The sequence below is a fragment of the Malurus melanocephalus genome, unplaced genomic scaffold, assembly GCF_030028575.1.
Source record: "Malurus melanocephalus ecotype Western Australia unplaced genomic scaffold, MMel_1.1 scaffold_14, whole genome shotgun sequence".
In the NCBI taxonomy this organism is placed as follows: Eukaryota; Metazoa; Chordata; class Aves; order Passeriformes; family Maluridae; genus Malurus; species Malurus melanocephalus.
This window is the reverse complement of record NW_026623246.1, coordinates 4083642-4100015: the sequence shown is the minus strand read 5'-3', so window position 1 is coordinate 4100015 and position 16374 is coordinate 4083642. Positions and strand designations below refer to the sequence as shown.

Genomic DNA, 16374 nt, shown 5'->3' with positions numbered 1-16374 from the left:
CTCCAGTGTCACAGGGCAGGCCGGGATGTGGAGCACTGGGACAGAGGGTCAGGCAGAACAGAACAATGTGRTGCCTCCACTTGCTGCCACGAGAAGGGTGATATCCCAAGAAGAGCCAACCCAGTTTCTGTTCCCAGATTATTTTCCCAGATAAAGCTGGATCTCTCCACCACCCAGGAAGAGCAGGGAGGGTCCCTTTTACAGCAGTTGAGAAAGAAATGGCTATTTTATCAGCCTGAGCACAGAAAGGCATTGTTCCACATTGTTTTCCTGTGAATGCTGGGAGAGTCAGAGGTGGCAGCATGGCAGGGGGAGGAAAGGAGGGGACAAGGTCAGAAGCAACGCCCAGCAGAACTCTGTCAGACTTGGCTTTGGCTTCTCACAGACCTTGGCCAGGAAGGCAGGGACAGGCCATTTGCCAGCCCTCTTCTCGCCAGCAGCCTGACCCACAGCTCTGGTTCCAGGAGTGCCCAGGAACTGGGGCCCCTCCTCAGCACCCTGCTCCCCAAATCCAGCAGAACCTGAGCAAGCCCTTGCTTCTCTGGGGACTGTGATACATCAGATTTGATCAACAGATTTCTTCCATAGAGCTTCACTGATGTTTCATGTTATTCCTTCTACTGCAGTTAACTGGAAGCGATGCCAAGAAGGAGTAGAGAATATTGCTGAATTGGTATCCACTTGTCACAGCAAAGCTATTTAAGTGTGACATATTACTCGCATGTTACTTCCCCTTCCTGGGGACATCTTTCATATTCACATCACTGAGAAGATACTTGGTACAGACAAAGAATGAAACTGGTCTGTGTAACTGCTAATGCATGTTCCTGTCCAACCCCAGACTGTGCAGCACATCACCCACAACAGATGTACTCAAACACTGACTCTGCACCATGAAYAACTGGCACATCTTCCTAGAGAAAAAAATATTCAGTGACTTAATATTTTATAGTTAAGCTCTAAATGAAGCAATGAAAAGGGGTTAGAGACAGAGAAATACACATTTCTTTCTATATTACCATATGATAGAAACATTTCATTACAAATTTTTTTTTAATCTCACTCAGAAAAGAAAGGAAACAGGAGTAGGYTGTCTTTCCCAATGGCTTTCCTAGAATCAAGTGAAGGTGTCTTATGATACTTTATCCCAAATTCCCCCAAAACAGATGAGTGCATGTCCTAGAAGGGAGGGAACCAAAGATCAGCAGAACTCTTCTGTATTCTTCCCACAGAAAGAGTCACACAGATGAACATTTCGGTCTTCTAAGGAGAAGAYTGAACTCAAACTTTCTACAGCTTGGAGCTAAAGGGGAAAAGAAGCTCTGAAGCACTGCCAGCTGTTACACTATTTGACAACTATTGTCCCACWGCTTGCATGTCATCTTCCAACAAACAGTTCCTCTAACAGAAGGAAGACAAAATACAGTTTAACTTTCCTCCATCCTGTATTTGCTAAATACATTTACATTCCTCTTTTTCTGCCTGGTTATTCAACAACTTTCCCAAAGGAATATGCAGCTTTGGCCCTGTGGAAAGTGTCTGAAAGGGTGCATTTGCAAAATCCCCCTAAGACAATTCTCAGTGCACTGACAGAGCCTCTCACTGTTCATGCCTTTACAAAGTAAAGTCATTTTTCTTAATACATAGAGAGTCCATCCATACTTCAACAAATCAAACAATAAAGTGGTTTTGTGGGGGGAACAATACCTAATAAACTACACACAGCCATTACACTTTAGTGTTGAACTGCAAGCCATGAGCCAGTAATGTGATCACATTTTTTGCTCAGAACAACTACCATCTTTTCTCACTAGAATGGCATAAAAAGAAGAGGAAAAAATTTATATTCAGGCAGAAGAGAGWAAACTCCTAAAATGCTTTTAGAGGAAAAATATTCAAGAGTTATGTAGAATATTTAACAAACTGTTAATATACTAAACAGTCTTGCTGTTTAGTGGGTAGCAGCATTTATTACATATGTATTTAGCACTATCAAATAACCTAGAATTTTGCAACATGTCTCATAAATGCAAAGATTTTAAGTTAAACAGCATTTAGTTTAATGCACTTTCAGATAAACAGCTTCTTTTCCAATTTATCAACATTTAAACATCTGCTTTGCCTATAGTAACTTCCAGAAATGTCCCACAAGCTACATAAATGAGCCATCCAAAAATATGACAGAAATTCGCTGTTTAAACAACTCATGCTCACTCACAAAAATTTACTCATTCTTCCAGCAGACCTCAGATTTTAGAGATGATGGCCCTTTGAAGGTGAACTGCTGCAACCTGTTATAACTTCTAATATTTTCCTGCAAAAAATAATAACATCTTCTATTTTTTTAAATCTCCATGAATTTGGTTCTTCTTACTCTTGGAACTCTTCTAGTGAATTAATTTATTCAATGCTTTATACCACAGAAGTAGTAAGCTTGGAAATAACCAAGGTAAAACAGATACAAGAAAGAATTATGTGAAGCAACTAATTCTCCCTCAACTATGCCTTAAACAACAGGCTTGATGAAACTGGCTTCCACAGTGTCAAACTAAAATGGGAAACTCCCAAAGAAGAGCTCAGAAATACCAGTTTTCATCTTTTGTACATCCAAACCTGATGCAGTTAATGTTCCAAATGGAACCATTTTCTTCAGCAAAACCAGGATACAGTCAATGAGACATCTGTTTTAAGTACCCAAAATATTCTGATAAAGTACAGAGATATCTCAGTTCAGCCTTGAACTGGAAAAATTGAAGGAGAATTGAGATGGGAAGAGAGATTCAGTTTTCCTTCTGACATYGTCACTATCCATTTCAATCTTTTCTCTGACTCAAACGTGCACTGTCCTGACAGTGCTACTTCAAGGTAATTACCACGAAGTTATGATACAAGGGATGTTTTCTTTGCTCTCAGCACACTCCACTAGGGACTGAAGGAACAACAGTGCTGAGATGATGGGTTTGGTGCCTGCAGGGTCCTCAACCAGCTCTGAATGAATCAGGTTGGGGAGTTTCTCTTGCTACAGTGTATAGATGCAAAAGACCCCTCTCCTCAGCATCTCCAAGGCTAAGAGCTCCTCTGTGTACCGACAGCTGACCYCTTTGCTCTCCATGGCCTGGCTTTCAGGCTTCTGGCATCAGCAAGTGGGTAACACATACAAAACAGAGCAGCAGACCCCTCATTTCACCATCCTGGAAGAGAACGAATGCTAAAAATATTCTTACTCACAGAAGCAAGCCCATGCTGCTTATGGGTTAAACTCAAAGTCCTACACAACAAGGTAGGGGATACCTTTCTGCCATTATATACATCACCCTACAGGTATCCATAATAACCTTGTAACATTTCAGCCCCTGCGGAAGCAGAAAAAGAACACCTCAATGTGGATAACTCCTCATTTAGTTTAGTACAGTTTAAACAGTGTTTGCTTTCAAAGCTTATGAAATTATTAYAAAGCGAAATTAAGGTTTAGAGCATTTTGTGTTTGTAGAACTAAATCTCAATCCTTAATATTGCAGTGGTTAGAAAACACACTAATTTGCATGAATTGCATTTGGTATTTACAATTATTTTTTAGAAGGTGATACTTCCTCAAGGTTGAAACAAACCACAACTTATAAAGACAGCTTTCAAAATGATTCTTTCAGTGCCATGTGACTAATACACACCAAGCTGAATTTTAGGGTCATGTATTTATCTGAACATGCAACTATGCAAATGCTGTTTTCTTCATTCTTAATATATTCTGGGACCAGGACTAAAACTCTTGGTGAAAAACTCCCTTTTAAGGAGCTGCAGAACTATCTGTGTAGTTGCTCTTTATCCATTCACAAACACACAGCCTTGTGCATATCCGTGTGGCTGAGTGAACAGCTGACATGCCCAGAGGGAAGACAGAAAATTGCACAAAGTTTTGAGAAGTTTTTGGTGTCCTTCCTTTTTTTGAGCCCTATCATGAACTCTGTAAAATTTTCAATCTGTAAATGGATTAAAATTGGCAAATTTCCTTCAAATAATTTCCTGCTGTAGTAAGGGCGGCTTGAAATGAAATTTCAGATACCTGCAACTTTCTCTTCCAAATAAATACATAAAAATCAGATTTCAATGACCTCAGATTGCAATATGCCCTAACTTGTACTAATATGTTATAAGCACCAAGCTAGAAGACTGCAATTTTTGTGGATGGCTGATTTTCTTTATTTTCTTCCAGTTTTTCCCCACCATGACACACTTTATTTTCCGGAAAAGCTTGGTAACAGGCGACTAATTACTGAGCAAGTTGCTCAAATAGAGGGGAAGCCTGGCGTCTGTTTGAAGCTCCATATCTTCCCAGTGGTTAAGGCAGTCAGCAGTTACCTTTGGCCTCTGTGAGCTCAGCAYTTTCCAGCTATTCATCTTCACTTCCCTAAAGAGCTCTATAAAAGTTAACAGCACAAACAATACGCTAGAGATTAACACAGCTCGTATAAATACACAGCAACCTCCTGGCAGCGTAATGATTTTTCTCTCCCAGGGCAGGGTCTAAGGCAGGAGAAGCCTTCACAGACCTTTGTGTAAATATGGTCCTTAAAAAGACAGGAGACATCACTGTCATCATTGCCATCACACAAAAGTTAACAACAGTCAGGTCAGCAACTGCTTGTGATGCTAGAACAGTCATYGGGAACAGCAGTCATGTTTCAATTTCTTCCCTGGGACAGAGAACTGCTTTTCTCAGCAGTTTCTCCTCAAGGAACATTATTGTAAACAACTGTCCTATTTTTATGCAAATTCATGTTTTACAGGAGATAAGACAGTAATGATAAATTCTTCCCATTTCCTAACGCTAGATGAGAAAAACTTCACTCCATAAAGAACCAAAATTGTAATATCAGAGTGTCATTCTTAACGGGGGTGAAATATATTCCCTTATTAGCAGGAACAGAACATCATTTGTTCTTGTAACATGATCTGGCTGTCTGGAAAAAAAAATCCCAGTTAATCATTTTATTTTATTGTRTTTTTTCCAATGACTGAAATTTACRCAAATGAAAATAACTAGGGATTCATCATAGGTTGACAATACTTTCAAATTAATAATGGATGGTGTCACATCTCCTCTAAATTACTAACTACCTTGACAGACAGCTAATAAACACTGCAGCCAGGTGCAGCAGCCTCCTACACATTACATTGTCCCCTGAGCCTTAAATGACAAAGGATGTGCAGATTAGGAAGGTTTCTCCTTTGCATAAATSAATCCCCAGCTCTGCCTTACCTTGTCTCCTTGTCCTTGGGCATSGCAGGTGACCCGTAGCCAAAGGCCTGCTTGTCCACGGGTGAGGGCATTGCCTCGGCCATGCCCGGGAGGCCGACAGCGCTCCGTGCTTTCGCATCCACAAACACAGGCGGTCCCGGCTCCTTTTTGAAGGACTGGCGGCTGGGGGAAGACCTGTCAGGCTGGATGGTGTGGGAGGGAATGTGAGCGCCATGGTGAGGGTGAATATCAATCATTCTCATGTCAGCCACCCTGTGGGGCGAGGCTGGAGGTGTTTTAGAGCCAAGAGTGGGCAAATGGCTCTCCGGGTACTTCCGTGACTTTTGTCTGTACAAGGTCTGCTCCAGCATTTCAGGCTGCATGGAGGGGTTGCAGTAAGTGCTCGACGACCTCATGGCACTGCGATGGTAGGCTACGATGTGATCSGGGACATCCAGCGGGTGTCCAGAGTGCGGGGCAGCCACGCTCATCCTCCCCTCGTGGAACAAGTAGGGGTCACCGTACAGACCTTCATTCCGGACCAGGGTCAGGTTTTTGTTACTCATGTCCTCATCCGGCTTCACGTCCCGTCTCTCCAGGATGGCGCTTGGGCTGGGCGATATGGAGCGYGAGGCTGGCACGCCGGAGAGCCGGTCCCTGGGGATGGTGGCATTGCCTGGCACACCCATGGGCCGGCCCCCGCCATAGGGAATCCTGGACGGAGAGGGGGGCATGGAGTGGGGCACCGGGGTGGAGGGTGGAGAGCTGGGCATGGYGTGCAGAGGGTGTGCGGCAGATCCAGGGCGGGAACCACTTGGGCCATCTCGTCCCGGATAAGCAATTTCCCTCTGCATCTGGAAGGAAAAGGWAAAACACATCAGATGTAAAATTACTGAATGAGCAAAACATGATGTGTGCTGTCWACTGAAAATAAGGAAATAAAAACAAACCCTCAAGACAAAATCATTTCGCATCTGCATAAATAAAACCTTTTGGGACCTCAGTGCCTAAAGAAAATAACAGCTATAAACAGCAATAAAATGGGCTGCATGGTAAAGGAGCATGAGAGATTTAAAAAYGCTTTTACTTATGCAAATACCATCTGATACCTAATATGATATTCACAGCTACTGGAGCTGAAATCAGGGGTTTCAGTGCCAGGTGTTTGACATACATGTAGCCAGTGACAGACTTAAACAGTTTATTGATCAGATACACAGGCTASAGTTCACTGATTTCAAAGCAGGATAAAAATGCTGATGCTCTGGCATCACAAATATACCCRAAGTCCTTAGACAAGAAAAATAAATATTGCAATGAATTGGCCATTTTCTTCAGTGCAGGATTTAAGCTTTTGCTAATAACTTGATGTGGTCTTTATAACACAAAGGATACACAAAGCATAAGAGAAAACCACACACATTTATTGACTGTAATACAGTCAACTTATATGAAAACAGTTTGAACCTCAGTAACGTGCCATTGCAAAGATTGATTCAGAGCGTTTGTGGAGCACACGCTCAGAAAGTCATCAAACATTTTGTCACAGTTTTGTAAACAGCAGCAATAAGGAATGAGCAAGCAAGGAAATGAAAGGGGAAACTTCCATGCCAAGTGTGTTAGGTGCTTGTTAAGACAGGCCTTGGCAAAATCCGCAATGGATATGAGAGTTTTCGAGAATGTACAACTCACTCTGCCCAGCCATGAGCTCTCCTGATGGCTGAACACTGTCAGTGACAGACAGGAGAAATTCTCCCTCTAGAAAGCATCGTGTGCCTGCTCTGGTGCCCTTGGGTAGGGTGGACGAACAGGGAGATGAAAAAGCCAGCTAGGTACCAACTACATACAAAAGAAAATTATAATTTCTAAAATTCATGCTGACAATTTCTGTTTCCCTCTCCATCACTTCCAATGCATTGTAGAGAACTGTGTATCACCAAGCCTGACTCTACATTCCTGAAGTTACAGAACACAAAATAATATACAGTGAATGAATGCTGCTGATCTGAAATCGACACAATTTTTCTCCCCTCTCACTCCTTGCTTTGATAAGASACTGGATTTACTGCAGTTACAGTGATCCATGGCAGATGAAGCAAGAGATTATTCCTGCCACGCCACAGGTTTTTCCACTGGTAAGAGAATTGCAGTCTTGGTATATAAACAATAGCTGTTCTTATCACAGCAGGTTCTGCACTCAGGAATTAGAAATGACGTTCCCCAGGGCCAGAGATCAACACTCTGGAGAATCAGATATCAGAAAGAAGAAAGGAGATAACCTGATTGTGGCTGCAGCAATAATAAATAAGTGTAACAGAACAAAGGTGTACACTGGGATGGGTCATAAATAAGCCAGACAAAAATGATTAAGTCAAACAGGAACATGGGATATTTTTTTTTTCATTTGAGCACAGAATTAGTCTAGTCTGGGTTTTAAAATAAGATATAATTAATATATAACTACACAGTATTAATCACTTTATAAGATGGAATTCAACATAGTTTTCTGCTGGCTTGAAGAAACACTGCAACATACTAAGCTGTATTGTGTGTACTGACTCTGGCCCTGGGCCAGCAGAACAAAACAACTCCTGCTGACTTGAGTAACTTCARAATCTTGTCTTCAGGGACAGGCAGCTGCATATGTTTGATACCAAGAGAAGAACCTGGAGAAAGAAAATCCTCCTAGATTTCTGCTGTACAAGCTATACAATGCCCTGTTTAGCTGCTTCAGATAAAGATACAACAGATGGAAGAGTATCTGTCACAGAAACCATAGTCAGCAGGATATGCTGGGTTGCAGTGAGAGAAAAATTACAATGCTACCTTGCAGAGAGAAGAAATTTCCATGGGAAGATTTGAAAGCAACAGGTTTCATTTCCCCTAACTTCTGGACTTCATATTCCTGTATATGCTCATTCATTGCTCATAAGTCAAAGCAATCTGTCAAAGAAAAATTCCTATTTTCCACCTTGACATCATTTAGATGGAATACTTTGAGATGGAAAAGAATTTGAATATGAGACTGAGTTATTGCTCAGAATCTTGTGTCTGAGTACTGATGTATATAACATTATTTACTTTTGCTTTAAAACAGCACTGGGAGTACAGCCTCAATCAAGGTTCCCTTGGGCTGGGCAGGGCACAAGTGCCTGGGCACCCAACCCCTTTCCCAAAAGTTCCTCTGCTATTTTAAGCCAGGACTCAGGCCCGGGAGTGTGCCAAAGGGGAGAGCTGTTGGAGCCACAGAGTCCAGGGTGCCCAGGGCACATGCACCAGGGCATGTGGGCTGGCCAGGGACCTGAGCTGGAGCCAGGCACCTTTACCGGGTGGACTGCTGGGTCTTCTTCTTCTGCTGGTATTTTCTTTCCACTTTCCTCTCTTTTCCAGAATCTCCAGATTCTTTGATCATTAATGGTAAGTTAAAAAATGTAAAGCTAGTCTTCTCTTTTAYCTGTACATCTTTGTGATAGCCTAGGCACACTTCTCTCTCTCATATAAACCCCACTTTCTGTGCTGTTTTTTATCTCCCATCCTCCACCACAAAACCCCCATGTTGCTCAATAAAGCCCCATACTCTTACTACATAAGCTGTCTCAAATCACATGTTCTTGGACTTGGCATGACTCAGGGACAGAGAAAGAGGATATTGGATTTATCTGAGCCTCTAAATACTGGGTGCTGTCACACAATTGCTTTGAGGGCAAAAGGAAGATTTTTACTGCAAGCACAGGATCATGTGTTTTTCGACTGCAGCCATGTAATACGTTTGCCTGAGGGTGTGGTTTTCTTTAGCACGTAGCTCTTCCTTGTTCTTACTGCYTACAGACCTTATGATCTTGAAACAGAAACTTGTCAATCCTTAGGTTAAAATAAGACAAACAGCTAGCAACAATTTCTGTATAAAACATTTGAGGGAAAATCACCTCACTGAGAATCTTTCACTTTCTGCMAAGTAAAAAAGATTACACCATGTTTAAACATCTCCTGTGGACATTTTTGGTCAGTCTTACAAGACTTACTTAAGTCTATAAGATAGAGATTTTGATAAGTTTTTTTGAATGGCGTCTCCATATACCAAAGAGTCAATGTTACATAAAACCAGTTACATTCTTTATTTCAAAGCTTGTTGGCACACTGAATTCCTTGCTATATTTTGAAAACGTCCGTATGCACCGAGTCAGCAAATACATCCCCCAGGTGGACACAAGGAGCTGAGCTCCTGGTGGCTCACCCAGAGGACAAGCAGAGCCCCCAGCAGAGCTGTGCCTGCACACACCCTGGGCAATGCCACCCAGCACCCGGCACCGAGCCTGCCACGGACTCATGGGCACATTCCAACCCTGCAGCTCAACACCCGACTACAGCCTGACTCAACCCATTATCTGCACGATCCCAGAGCGAAACTYGGGCAAAGGGAAAAGTAGGCCAGAGGTTCTGACCTGGCAGCCCTTCCCATCGCTCTCCTGGGCCTGCTCTACATCACCAGAGAACACAGTAACTGGCTTTGCCCCAGGTTTTACARACTGCCAAAATGCCTACACACAGCACGTTCCCGATGGAGGTTATCCATGCACCCTCTTGGAAACACCGGGGAGTTCCCAACAGACTCCATTAATCACCTCTCAGCCACTATTATTAAAGCCATTATTTCCTTACTCTCCCTTTGACACCCTGCACTTCCCTGAGGAAACTGCACCATTGCTCCTCAAGCTGGCTCACCCAAAGTAAACAAAGGACACCTGCAAAGACTTTTATTGAGCCCTAACAGTCTATCATGAAAAGGCTACAGAAACATGAAGTACTGATACAATATTGATAMATTAATCTGTTTGTAAAAAGAACTTTTATGAAAATTGCTCAAGAGAAGAAAATCCTCTAAAAAGTAAGGCAATTCTTCCCCTTTCCAATGAGGAAAGACTTAATTAAAGAACCCTCAATCTAACAATAATATAATCCATTAGTTTGTTCTTCATAAAATGAAATTGACAGCTTTACTGTACTAGTTGTCCAAACTCCTCAGCTTCACCATTAGCTGCACTATACGATAACACTTCTGTCATGACTGATCTTTCATTCCAGTTGGATTTGGAGAGCAGAAAGCACAAATCCACTTTTGAAAAAGACCCCAAACACCTTTATASAGTTTTGATATTTCTAAAGTAAGATAACTTACAATAAGAAAAAGTACACTTGAAAATTACAGAATTGGTAAACAGTTAAATGAAACTTTTAAGTATGTGTATCAAAACCAYTTTGTCTGAGGCCAAATCAGACATCGCTGAGAGGCTGTCATGTCATACTTGTCYATTCTTGCTTTCTCATAGAATGYCTTCTATTTCCTATAAATTTTGCCRTTCTATTTGGTCATTACAGAAAAAAACCCCATGCAGGCTGCAGCTGTGGGTTCCTTCAGCTGCCTGATGCCATATTTGAAAACTGCAAACACATGAGCATAATTTTTAGCTTTTTGTGACCTGAAACTTTCCAATGACATGTACTTTCAGCAGACAAGTCCAATTCAAGAGAGCTGAAACATTTAATAAAAACATCAGTAAAGACTAAAGTTGGAAAAAGTACTTAGCAGATTTTGGTCAACAATGATGTTATTTCTTACCAGACAACCCTGGAGTGCTCTAGAGCTTTGGTTTTCCAGATTCATAGACCTGGGTCAACTTGGTCAGAGTCTGATCTGGGGAAGGGATGGCACTTCTTCCATGGTCCCTTCAGGTGCTTGGTGTTTTGGGGTTACTAAGTAGTGACACATGCCGGGATTTCAGTGTCTGTCACTCCTCAGCAATATTTCCAGACTAGAAGTTTACTTGGCAATTTTGGATAAGAACGGGCCCTCTGACACCCAAAAGGAAGATTTTAGACCATGAAGCCACTGACCTAGCCTAAGTTGGAACCTGGCCTCAGTTGAATCTGGCCCCACAGTGTAAGGTTGTAGGTGCTGCCAGGGTTCACAATTGTTTTTCATTATGGGAACCACATGCTGGTGAAATAAAACTTTTTTTCCAAAGATTTCAAATGAATGGGGAAGTCCAAGACCCAGCTAGTTTTTTTTAACATGCTTCATGTATTTCTATTATTTTTTACTGGATAATTTTCCAGAAAAGTAGTTGCAGAGCTCCCTGAGTAACCTCGACACTTATAATTAACTTCCCAGTATTAGCATGAACCCAGGTTCCAGTTCTTTAGGTGCTTTTGTACAGTGTTGGTATACGCCCACCTGTAAAAATATTTGCATTTTGGGGAAAAGAGAACTGAGATCAAAACTCAGAGCATCTATGAAAGAGAAGCTTTCTGTTTCTAGGGACTGATTACATATATGGTGGGTATGTCGAGAGGATCACTGGGTTTTKCTTCTTCCATTTATGCTCTTAATTCTATGTATTTTTTCTTTCCCTGGATGAACAACAACACAATCAGTCAATATCAGACGTTTCTTAGGATAATCCTGTGATAGTTAGTGATGGTGAAATCCTCCAGTCCTCCAGTTTATATGTTCATAGATTACTTTTTATTTTGGCTAGGCTCAGACAGATAGAAGTCGATATGAACAAAATAGGAGAAAGAGAAGATGCTCACTGTCTCAGGAGGTGGAATTTAGAGCATGYAAACATGACCCTCCAGAAAGCAGGCATCCTGAGTGAACCATAATCAGGTGTTGTCACCATACTACTCAGTATCACTGTGACATCCACTCCCTGTATTTTTCTCCCAGCTGTGCAGGTGTGCACGGAGGTTATGGCAAAAGCACTATTTGATCCTCAAAAGCAGAACTTTTAGGATACCATATTGTGGTGACCAGTACATCGACTTGAAGCTCAGACACACCAGCATTTGCTTTGCCATGCCATAGTGCATCAAACATGTTTTTAACATTATTGTCCTTTATTTTATACATATATGTCTAATGCATACTTGTGTATGAATCCAGTCCCTACAGCAATCTAATTGTTTTACCTCGAGGTATTTTACATGTYTCAGTATGTCCTTTTACATCCCTGACTACATATAAGCTTAATTCATACCATATCCTGAAGCTCCCATGGGGAAAACAAAGAATACCTAGTTCACTTTTTACTGAATATAAAACAGATCCATAAAATTCTAAGCTAACCACAAAACAAATGTAATGGTAATATCAAAAGTAATGTCTGATTGCTTCATCTTGCCTTTAAGTCCAWATGCATGCTGAAGATGGATCATGCAAACAAGCAGAGAGATTTCCAGACCAAATCCTACAGAGTCTGCTCTTTTGGGCATAATTTCTTCAGCTATCTTGATGCTATCTGAGTATTTGTTTTCACAATTAAAACACTAGCACTCTTACTACACTCTAAGACAACACTGATGCCTAAAGACCAATAAAACAATCTTTGATAAGATCTTTGCTCCGAAATAATTAAAGTCACTTACKGTTTCTTAAAGAAATCACTCAAATGGCTACAGCAGTGAGATGAACATTTGCTTCCACTTCTTCTAATAAAGCACTTTTTGTTTTCAGTCTTGAATCTCAATCCTTGGTCTATGGTATAGCATTTTGTACATCCATGTCTTCTGTGAAAAGGTTTTGAAACAATAAAAATGTTCCTTGTTCCCTCTGCTCACAACAGGCCATCTTGCTTTATCCGGTCATCTAAGTAATGCTGTTTAATAGACTGAAGTACTTTTCCACATGACAAGCCTCCGATTTCTCCTCCCCTTCGAAATTAGTCACTAAATAACCTCCTTGGCATGTCACCCAGTCACAAACTGTGCAACACTATGTGATTCAATCGCTCAATCACTTTTTAATGTGTGCCTATAAGATGYATAGAAAGAGAATAACATTATGGAGTGAACCACAAAAGAGACTCACAAAGGGGAATGCCATAAATAAAGTAGTGAGTAACCTCTGTTTCAGTAGCAGAGCGCATTTCAAAGGCAACACTGTGAGACACATACATATTAATTCCCCAACAGGTAAAGACCTCCAACTATTTAGCAAACCCAGCAGACAGAATTCTAGAAAAAAGAAATTCAGCAGTTATAAACCTTAGAAGCTTTCCAYCTCCTCAGATTGGTAGTGACACTGGAGAAGGAAGCACAAGCTCCTCCCATGGAGGATCTGTCTACTCATTAACCAGGCACCTGAGCCACCTGGCTAACCTGAACTTCAGGGCCCCCATAAATCGATCTCATTGTTATCTCTGCAGCACACCACGTAAGCCATTATGATTTGTTGTAGGGTTATTTTTTTGTTTGTTTTTTTAAGAGGAAACAATAGAGAAGGCAAATGCATTTTCAAAAAAGAGAACAGAAAGGATGCTTCACTTCCTTCTATCCTCTCACATGAAACACAGAATATGGAAATGGTCCCCTTAAAAAGACAGTATTTACAGCCTAAAGAGATGACACTTAAATATCATAAGGGAAGATCTTATGACACAAACCCTTCCCAGTCCTGCAGTTATCTTCTGTTTTGGGGGTTTGGATTTTTRTCTGATTTTGCTGTTGCACAAGTAAAAAATTGCCTCTATCATCGTAACTGGCATTCAAAGGAATAAAAATACAATTTAAGCACACAATCATGAGCTAATATTGCTGTACAGAATCAGTTCTAAGGGACCTTTACAGGAGTAGGATTTCTGTCTCACAGTACTGCTCTCAGTCTCAGCCATTAGTGAAGGAGGCATCATTAATTTCTGCTGTGAAAGGGAAATTTGACACTAAGCATTTAAGTCACAGGAAAAAGATCAGAGCAAATCTGGTAGCCAAAACTAAAAATCCAGGTGCTCCACCACTTACTACCCCCAGCCCAGCATCAGAGAAGTCTTCCAGCTTTCTGGATAGCTGCAGTGAATTCTGATTTGTAATGTATGCTGTAAATTTGTATGCCATTACTGATCTTGACTAGAACTTAAAAAAATTATATGTAGTGTAATAKAAACAATTTTTGCAGAAATGTAAAAAGTATTTTGTCTTAAATGCTTACTTTCCAGTTTCACTGTAAAATATTTTAAAATATTACTTTTATTAAACATTTGCATTAGCACTACAATAAAGTAGTATTATAACACAGAAACAATGTTAATCCTACTTATTTTTATTTCAAATTTAATCAGTCAAGACTTGTTTCTTGCAGTATATGGGTAAAGCAGTATTTACCATTCAAGCATCTGGTTTCTATTTGGCAGGTTTAACTAACCAGTCAAGCATCCCCTTTTAATGAATGGATGTATATACTTGACCTAGTTAAAAAGCTGCTTAGGTTGGCGGACCAACCAGACCCAGAAACACCAAGAGTAAAAAATACAAGCAAAATTACCCTAGAACACTAAATTGCTACATGTGCTTTTCAGCAATTGCAGAATATATTCTTCTATCTATGCTCTTCCTCACATGCTAACAAACCTAAAGTGAGAAATAACATTATTATGCTAACATGCAGGATTAAAAAGATGACTGTATTTTGCTAACTTTCCCTGCAATGAACTGCAAGCGGGTCGGCTACACATTCTCAATAATTRGACTGTAGCAAGGTAAAGTATATCCCAGAACATCAGACTGGGATATGACTGGCTCGCCATACATATGACATGATATGCAAGAGTCTTCATGTCTGTCTAATGCATACAAAAAGCTTTTCATTAGATGAATTAATCTGCTTTTAATTTTAAAATGTATCAGGTACAACAGAGTAAATATTGCACAGTTACATCATTACCTAGGTTGTAATTTAATTTGTAGGCTCTAACAATGCGTACAAACAATTCAAGCATCACTTTCCATTTCAATTACTTTATCAGAGCCCTCAGGCATTATCTAGCTAGCCACGTCTTACCCCATGTACAATTTCTCGCCATATATTTGTTTATAAAGTATAGAACAAGAGCTCCTTTTCACTTTGAGCCCCTGTGCAAACCAAGGGCATGCCCCAAAGAGGCACAACATCCTGAGCTTCACTGCAGCCAAGCCTGGAAATTTAGGTTGATTTAGGACTATAAAACCAGTGTTAATGTCTGTATTAATGATAGGCTCAAGTTACCACAGAGCTATAATGCCAGTTACCCTCCTTTCTTCTACATCATTAACAATGTTGGTCTGTTGAACCTTTCCATCAATTTSCTCATCACATCAATTTATATTCTGCTTGTTTCCTTCATTTTGAAGCAGAAAAAAAAAATGTTAAGAGACTAAACATCAGTGAAACACACAATTATAAAGCCTGAGAATATTATGAAATCTACTGTGGGGTGTGCACATGTGGCATAGACATAACTTACTGCTTGACTGCTGATCAAAGTTCTTTCTGCTCCTGATAACAGCTCGTTTGGTTCCTATTCCTTTAATAATACTTTCATGGATGGAAATAATTGAGCAGTTAATACCTTTTAGTGCTGTAAACAACTATTTCCTTGACAGAAAACAGAGGAGCACTTACAGTGATTGCTGGTCACTAACTCAGGACTTGTTTTTGTTCTCAGCATTCTGGAACAAATCTTTTGATGGAGTCAGTGGAGTTTTGCCTAAATTCAACAAGTTAGTTCAATCCAGCAGAACCCAAATGGAAAGACAGTTTGCTGATGACAGCTTTTAGAGCTGTATTACAAAGAAAGCATATTTCTTCCTGGGTTTGGGGGGTTTGGGGTTAGGATTTTGGGCATAGATTTGGGTTTTGGGTTTCTTTCTGCCAAAGATGGTCTCATGCCAGTTCATCAGTCCTATCGCTCCCCCCCCCAACTTCTAATTTTGATCCAAGAAACCAACAGTTTGAGATGACAAAGACCAATCTGTGCAACTGCCTGCAGGATCTCCAAAATCTGCTGGCTCTGACACACAACAATCATGAAGGCAGCTGGGGAATTGCCATCAGCATCTTTCTTCTCTCTGCTGAGGGTGACATCATGACATGACGTTCAATTTCTCTATGAAAGAAGAGCAATCCACCCTTAGCTTTGCCTCCACTCAGCAGAGAAGAAAAAAGTGTTCTTACCTCATCCTGATCTCAGTCTCAGTTGCTTCCCATGACAAAAACGAGGGAGAAGAACACAGCTTCCCAAAGTTACTGTCCTTCACAAAGTCACCGAGGTGACACACCCCGGCATCCAGCCAGGCTACGCTGCTGCCACTCTGCACTCCACACTGCT

The 16374-nt window shown here is 40.9% G+C and overlaps 1 protein-coding gene across 16 annotated transcripts in view; it reads right to left on the bottom strand.

Annotated features, from left to right (window-relative positions):
* The window catches only part of KIAA1217 (KIAA1217 ortholog), a 332780-nt gene that overhangs the window by 48456 nt on the left and 267950 nt on the right, over nt 1-16374 (bottom strand). For 15 of the 16 annotated variants that reach the window (XM_057383857.1, XM_057383895.1, XM_057383937.1 and 12 more), the window contains one exon: nt 5258-6090. In XM_057383857.1, coding sequence (XP_057239840.1) covers nt 5258-6090 — 833 coding nt within the window. Of the gene's footprint in view, nt 1-5257; nt 6091-12661; nt 12908-16374 lie in introns of those variants that run through there. The other variant, XM_057383930.1, reaches the window with a different exon arrangement.